This window comes from Lutra lutra, chromosome 7, assembly GCF_902655055.1.
Source record: "Lutra lutra chromosome 7, mLutLut1.2, whole genome shotgun sequence".
NCBI lineage: Eukaryota > Metazoa > Chordata > Mammalia > Carnivora > Mustelidae > Lutra > Lutra lutra.
In genome coordinates, this window is record NC_062284.1 from 47,364,929 (window position 1) to 47,373,087 (window position 8,159).

At 53.9% G+C, this 8,159-nt stretch overlaps 1 protein-coding gene across 2 annotated transcripts in view; it reads left to right on the forward strand.

Moving 5' to 3' along the window:
* The window catches only part of SMAD6 (SMAD family member 6), a 73,796-nt gene extending 67,010 nt beyond the window's left edge, over positions 1–6,786 (forward strand). For both annotated transcript variants that reach the window (XM_047735972.1, XM_047735971.1), the window contains one exon: positions 5,755–6,786. In XM_047735972.1, coding sequence (XP_047591928.1) covers positions 5,755–6,296 — 542 coding nt within the window. In that variant the 3' untranslated portion in view covers positions 6,297–6,786. The remainder of the gene's footprint in view (positions 1–5,754) is intronic.
* Positions 6,787–8,159: the final 1,373 nt, after the last annotated feature.

The following is an 8,159-nucleotide window of genomic DNA, read 5'->3' on the forward strand; positions in this document are numbered from 1 at the left end:
AGCTGCCCTAGCAGCACATACTCCTGCTTTCAAGGCATCATAGCTACACTTAAATGCACCACTCTTCCGAATATAGGTGGTGCCTTCGGATGTGCATGTACGTGTACACCCCAGTTGCCATTGTACCAATCCAGATGTCAAACATGACCATCATTCCAGAACGTTCTTTCACACCCCCTCCCAGTCATTCCCACTCCCCAGAGGTAATCCCTGTTCTGATTTCCATCACCGTAGGTTCGTTTTGTCTGCTCAAGAATGTTCTATAAATAGAAACAAACAGCCTATCTTCTGTGTCTGGCTTCTTTCACTTAGCACAATACATTGGAGATTCACCCACGGTGTTGTGTGTTTCACTAGTTCGTGCCTTTTTATTGGTGAGTTGCATTCCGTCCTACGGATGTCCCTTAGTTCTGTGTTTCCATGATCTTAGTCTGTTTGGGCTGCTGTAACAACAATGCTGTAGCCTGGGTGGCTTAAACAACACGTATTTATTTCTTACCATTCCTGAGGCTGGGGAGTCCAAGATCAAGGTGCTGAAAAAGTGTCGGTGTCTAGTGAGGGCTCAGCTCCTGGTTCATAGGTGTCCGTGTTTTCACCATATCCTTGGGAGGGCAGAAGGGGTGAAGGAACTCTCCTGGGTCTCTGTTCTAAGGGCATTAATCCCATTCAGGAGGGTTCTACCCTCATGACCAAATCACCCTCCAAAGGCCCCGCCTTCAAAGGCAGTCACACTGGGGCTTAGGATTTCAGTATCTGAATTTCGGGGGTTCACAAATACTCAGTCCCTAATATCCATTCTCCTGTTGATGGATATCTGAGCTGTCTGCCAAGTTCAGGTGATTCCAAGTAGAGCTGCTGTGAACATTCCCAAATCGCAGAAATCTTGATCCCATTATTCAGATGGGAAGCCAGAGGCCAGGGAAAGGAAGAGGGACTGCCCGGTGCAGGCCCAGAGGCAGGACTTCTGACCCCCCAGCCTGGGGCCACTCTGCCAGGTCCACCCCATACACAGCGCCAGACCACACCTCTCCTCTCCTCCCACCCCCAGCCCAGAGCCCTCCCAGCCGGGACCCAGAGTCTGGCTGGGAACTAGGCCAGGCCCTGAGCAGGGGGTAGTGAGCAGGAGTTTCGGTCAGAGCGCGGTCATCTTTGATGTTGTTCACTCGGCTCTGACTCCCTGGTATTTATTTGCAATTAAGGAGCTGGTTCCTAATTAGGTTGATGGCGGGACCACAGCCTTGGATCCACGAGGAGAAAAAGATCTTCTGCAGAAGACTGTCCCTTACGCCCGAGCGGCAGCCGGGCCGAGGATGAAGAGCACTGCCGTGGAGTGCGGCTCTGCCACTGTGGGGAGGGCAGAATTTGGGGGGCTGGCCTTCTCACTCGCAGAGAGCTGGTCAGCTTGTGTCCGCCACAGTGCATGAGACCCGAATCCGTGTGTGTATGTGTGTGTGTGTGTGTAAACAGCCGCAGTGGCCCCTGACTTGGTTCTAGACATTCAGCCATGCCTTGCTCCATTCATCATTCCTGTGCTAATAAGCCCCCCTCTTTAACCTCAGGCTCCAGGCTAGAAGCTTACCCTTCCCATCAGTACAGTGCTGTACAGTTAGTGAGGGGCACTGCCATCCACTGTCCTATCATAACCCCCCATGGTGGTGACCCTGGGTTGTGACCCCCGACAGCCCTAAGGGGCCCCAACCTGTGAAGGGTTAGGGCCAGCACTGGAACCAGTAAAGAGACAGCTGCTTCCTTCTGCACCTGATTGATCTGCTGCTGGAGTTTCCAGAAAACCCCAAGGTGAACTGCATAAATGAGGCACTGGATCAGGAATAAGTCCATTTTACAAGTGGGCAGACTGAGGCTTAGGGACACTTCAGTGGCTGGTGCATGGCCACATGTTCCAGTCAGTGGCGAGAGCCTTAGGTCCGTCTCACTCTGAAACCCTTTGGCTCCTGGGACAGGCATTAAATTAGAGTTCTAGGGTCCCAAGTTCTGGTCCCAGTGCTGCTATCCGGCTGTTGTGTGTGCTTGGGAGAGTCCCACTGGACCCCTGGGGTGCCGTCCGTGGGCACAAGGACATTGGATTCAATTAGTGGTTCCCACAGGCCAGTCTCTGCACTGCATCTTCACTGGTCCACAATGAAAGAGATGAGAACATTTCTTATATTTAATCATGTTAACTTTTACATTTCTGATTTAGGTCCTACCTGTTTCATTAGTATCAAATTATATTTTCTTTTGTGCTAGTAGTAGTCGACGGTCTTGGGGTTTTCAATAAGTCTGTACATGACAAAATAAAACAGTAGTAACCCAGTACATTCACAGTCCCTCTATTGAACAATGTATTGGTTTGCGAAAGCCCAAAGTGTTGGGGCTCCCTGGAAAAGATGACATCAGTGGGTCCCTTAAGCTCTGGGGCCCCAAGACCCCAAAAGCTGGTGGGTCAGGGAGACCCTGAACATGGTGATGGGCCCGCTTGCTGGCTTGCTTCTGGGAGACTTCAGACCTAAGTCCTTGCCCACCGTCCCTCGGGGTCCGAGTCCCCTGGCCCTACCTGCTGGGCAGGATCCAATGGGAGCTGGGGGGGAGGGCACTGGGCTGACCCTTAGGATGAATTTTATTTCCTTCCTCCTTCCCTTTTAGCATGTTCTGAGAGCACCCTGGGGATACATGCAGTTTCGGGACAGAGGTAAAGAGGATTGAGGCACACCCCTTCCTCCTGGAAAGTCTAGACCAGCCAGGGGCACTGGCCAACGGCACAGACACCTGCTCAGGCATCAGGAGTGACTGCATTGAAGGCCGCAGGTGCATGGGAAGGGGAGATCAGAGAGGGCTTCTCAGAGGCAGCAGTCTATCTTCTGGAATTTGGAAGACCTGGCCAGGAGTCCAGCTGTGATGAAGTGTTACCCAGTCTGCTTAACCATAGAGGCTGCGGGAGGTGAGGCCTGGCCCAGGCAGTGTCCCTGAGCCAGATGGTTGGGGCAGGCTGGGCCCTAGGGCCCTAGGATAGCTCTGGGGTTCATCTCCCAAGCACAGGATCCAATCCCCATGAGGAATGCTGGAGCAAGGCTGGGACATGGGTACTGATGACGTGGGGGTAGATGATGAGGGGCATTTGGCTTGGCCGGGGTGGGAGGAGCTAAGAGGAGAGGGTCAGGAAGTATCCCCCTCAAAGGCCTTCAGTTCCATTACTCTCAACTCCCCTCCTCCCCTTCCTGCCCCTCCCCCAGACTGCCAAAGTGCTTCTTTGCCTTTTATGATAGAGGGGCTCCACCCTGGGGCAGAGCTGCACTTTATGACTGGGTGGCCCTCTGAGCCTTATCTGTAGCGCTGGGACAGTAGTAAGCCTCAGTGAAGCTGTAGTGCGCCCTTGGGGAGCGAAGGCCTTTCTTTGCGGGGGGGTGGGGTATGACTCACCGGCTTGTGGGTGAGCACCTCTAGGATTCAGACAGTGAGAGCAGTCTAGTTACACACAGCAACACTGAGGCTTAGGGAAGGAGAGGACTTGCACAGTGCGGGGGGGCTTCAGTGGGGATCTACCCAGAGTGTGGAGGAGAGCCCCCCACCACTCCAGAGAGTGGCCTGGCACTCCCTCGTGTATACCCTCCACCAGCTCATGGCACCTCCCTGGGCCTCAGTTTTCTCACCTGCGAAAGGGGCTGGTAACAGAAGTGATCCAAGGCTGTTGGGAGGAAGGGGACACGTGTTGCCTCTCCTGTCCCTCAACCTTCTCCAGGCACAGATGTTTGCTCCCCTATCTCTCTGTTTCTAGTGCACTAAAGGAACTCTCATGGCTCATGAGAAGACTGGTACTGGGGTTTCATGGCCAGGCTGGGATGGCACTGCTTTGCTTCCTCTTGGAAACTTCCAGAGCTGTACCGGATGGATGGATGGATGGATGGATGGATGGATGGAGAGAGGGGCGGTGGCTTGCAGTGTACCTGGCTGCCCACCTGCTGGGACCGGCCTAGTTGTCAGCAGCCTGGTTGCCCACCCCACGCCAGAGTTGTTTCTCTACCTGTTGGCCAAGGGGCAAGTCAGCTGAGGGCAAGGACCAGTGTCTTTCCTCCCGTCCTCCATCCCCCCACTGGCCAGAACCAGAAGGAGCCTGCCTGGAGGGGACTATGAGGCAAAGTAATACATTCTCAGGGAGTGGCCTGGGGACCTGTGTCTGGGACCTCGACACCCGGCCGAGGGTGAGGGGCACGCCCTTTGGGGCTCTGCCCAGTCCAAGGCCTCAGCAGAGCTGGCAGCCTACAGGAGGCCCTTCGAGGAGACAGTTTCCTGCTAGGTGGTTAGGCGGGCCTGCTGGGGCATAGGAGGATCTAAGGGGCCCTGTCACCCCGCTGCTCTAGGGCTTCTAGGCGGGGCTGGGCTGAAGGCAGACAGTTGACCTCGCCCAGGCTCCTGAATGAGGTTGTTAGCCGTGTTTTCTTCCTGGGGTTTGGTTGGACTTCGATCTTGGAGAAGCTACGCCATAGAGTGCCTTGCTGTGCTCCCATCATAGTCTTGGGGGAACCTCTCCTTCTGAGTATGAGCCCCATCCAAGGGCTGTGTGGGAACATGTCCCCTCACGGGGTAGCCCACCTGCTTCTCAGAGCTGACCTCAAAGGAAGGGCCAGATGTGCAAAAGCTTCAGAATCTGAGAAGCTGCCCACACACGACAGCAGCAAAGAGGGGGTTGCCCGCTGTCCTTGAGGGGCAGTCCCTCTGACAGGTCCTGGCCTCTGTGTGGCCTTCGGTCTGGTGTCAGAAAATTGTTCATCCAGACATGCACACATGCCTCAAGCTGGAGGGGAAAGGGATTCCTGTCATCCAGGCCACCCTTTTGCTGTCCATGGGGAAACTGAGGGCCAGAGAGGGGCAGCACACACCTTTGAGAGCTGGTGATCTCTGGAGCCCTGGCTTTAACAATTTAACAATCAAAGCAATTTAACAATTGCTTTAACAAAAGCAACTTTGCTTTAACATTCAGAGACCCTCAGCTTCCCAATGTGGCAGAAGGGGCTGCAGTTCGGGTGAAAATCTGTACTTTGTGCCAAGAGAGACTGGGAAACTAGGCATCTTGCTCAAGGCCAAAACTGGGAAGGAGTTATGGGGGCCAACTCCCCCACCCCACCATGTCTTCCTGTGCCCGAATCCCCTTTCAAGTGGTGATGTATGCCCCCCAATAACTTAATCCCACTCTGTTCAGGTTGAGGCTTGGGCAGGCAGGGCTCAGACCCTGTGTGGCCTTTGGCAGGCTGCTGGGGTCTGCCAAGTCTTGGATCCTCTTGTGTAAGGTGAGGAGAAGGTGGCCTCGACCCGGAGTGATGGGAGGACCCAGTGAGTCAGGTGTAGCCAGAAGTGCAGTGTGCAGCCCTTCCTTTGGGCGTGTGTGTGTGGGAGGGAGGGGGGCGGTTATCCCTCTCCTGCTAACTTGAGCCTGGAAAATTCTACGGGCAGGAACCGGGTGCGGTTCCTGTCTGCGTACCCGCAGCCGGAGCACACAGCAGGTGACTTGCCTTCTCCGTGGGCTCCTAAACTCGGGTGCCCCCCTCGGTGGGTGTGTTAGGGGTCTGTTCTCCCACGAGTTACGGTTCAGGAGGACTACCCGGCAGGCGGTGGCGCTGCCCTCAGGTGTGCTGAGCACTGGAAATCCCACCGTACTTTATATGAAAAACCCAAGCCGCCTGGCCTGGGGAAAGGGCGCCCCTGTGCCCCCCCTCTGCCGCCCACTTACCCCTCTCCCCATGCCTTGTGCTTGCCCCGCAGACGCCAGCATGTCTCCGGATGCCGCCAAGCCGAGCCACTGGTGCAGCGTGGCCTACTGGGAGCACCGGACCCGCGTGGGCCGCCTCTACGCGGTGTACGAGCAGGCCGTGAGCATCTTCTACGACCTACCTCAGGGCAGCGGCTTCTGCCTGGGCCAGCTCAACCTGGAGCAGCGCAGCGAGTCGGTGCGGCGCACGCGCAGCAAGATCGGCTTCGGCATCCTGCTCAGCAAGGAGCCCGACGGCGTGTGGGCCTACAACCGCGCGGAGCACCCCATCTTCGTCAACTCGCCCACGCTCGACGCACCCGGCGGCCGCGCTCTCGTCGTGCGCAAGGTGCCGCCCGGCTACTCCATCAAGGTGTTCGACTTCGAGCGCTCGGGCCTGCTCCAGCACGGGCCCGAGCCCGATGCCGCCGACGGGCCCTACGACCCCAACAGTGTCCGCATCAGCTTCGCCAAGGGCTGGGGGCCCTGCTACTCAAGGCAGTTCATCACCTCCTGCCCGTGCTGGCTTGAGGTCCTCCTCAACAGCCACAGATAGCGGCGGCCCGCGCCCCACCCCCACCCCGCGCCCCACCGCCCAGAGACACAGCCCCCCCCCACGGACGACACCCCTCCCCCCCAAATATCATCTACCTAGATTTAATATAAAGTTTTATATATTATATGGAAATATATATTATACTTGTAATTATGGAGTCATTTTTACAATGTAATTATTTATGTATGGTGCAATGTGTGTATATGGACAAAACAAGAAAGACGCACTTTGGCTTCTAATTCTTTCAATACAAATATATTTTCTTTCTTCTCCTCCTTCCTCCTTTATTATTATTCTTTGGTTTTCGTTTTGTTGTGTGTTTGTGGTTTTGTTTCGTTTTGTTTTGTTCTTGTTTTTGTTTTTTTAAAGAAAACAATACAGCAGAGCTAGGTGGAAAAGCCTGGGTTTGGTGTATGGTTTCTCAAATATTAATGCCCAGACAAAAAGCTAATACCAGTCACTCATTGATAATAAAGTATTCGCATTATGATTTTTTTTTAAAATGTCTTCTTTTTAATAAAGAGGGATGTGCTGGGCTCCCGTGGGTCTCTGACCCATCCAGCATCCTGAAACTTGATCTCAGTCTTTTACCAGGGAAAGAGTAGAGGGGATAAATTGAGAAGGGAGGAAGGGCATATGTTTACTGTTGAGGCCAGAGAAGGTTCTGGTGCTCCCTCCTGCCCATGGCTGCACTGAATCCTCAGGATGGGGGGGTGTATATGGCGGGAGAAGTTCTCCCAGTCTGATGGGGGAGGCACAGATCCATGTCTCCCATCTCTGCATTGTGCACAAGCTGAAAGAAGACACTTATTTTCACCACTCTGGGGTAATGGCCTGAGGAAGAAAAAGATAATGGGCCTCAGGCCCACCTTCTGCCTTCAAAAACCCACCTGAGCCCCAGGGTGAGGGTCCTTTTATGACCTAGACAAGCCGCTCTTCCCCCACTCACCAAAGAGCTCAGTACTAGGTCCTTATGGGGTTGTATTTATGATTTATGCAAAGGCAGGTTGGTTGTTTCTACTCTAAAAAGGGAAAAGTGGAGATTCTGGAAGAGCAAAGGACTAGCTCGTAACAGATCAGGGTTAGAAGTCACATTTACTTGTAGGACCAGAGCCATATTAAATGAGTTTTCTCTCTTGAGAAAACTCAAAAAAAAAAAAAAGAAGGCGACTTCCTTGGCCAGATAACTAAGGGGAATGTTACATTGTATATCTTCTTTCTTGGAGATTTACATTAGCATATTAAGTGCTTGGAGAAGTCATGTGTATTATCTATTGCTGCGTAATAAATTATCTTAAATCGTAGCAGCTTGAAACTAACATTCCTTATCTCTCACAGTCTCTGGGTTCAGGAATGCAGGAGCCGCTCAGCTGGGCGGTTCTGGTCCAGGGTCTCGTGAGGCTGTAGTCAAGCTGTCCGCCAGGGCTGTAGTCATCTGAGGCTTGCCCGGAGCTGGACGACCCGCTTCCAAGCTCGCTCACGTGGCTGTTGGCTGGAGGCCTCAGTCCCTCACCACACAGGCCTCTCCACCGGCCTACTCATGACATGGCTTCCCCCAGAGCAGACGACCCAAATGAGAGGGACCAAGAGTGAAGCTGCCATCCTTTATCACCTTGGCTCGAAAGTGACATGCATCCCTTCGCCACATTCCGTTATCGCTCGAACCGTTCTCGCTGACGATGAGGGAGGGACTGCCCGAGACTGTGACTGTTAGGAGGCGGGATCATGGCCACCACATCCTCTGAGAAATACACCATTTGACTTTGTTTCCCAAAGTTATTTACTGATGAACTCTTCCCCACCCCAGCTAATCCTGTCCCCATATGGAGGCACACTGGTGCCTCTGATGTTGCCAAGCCCTGG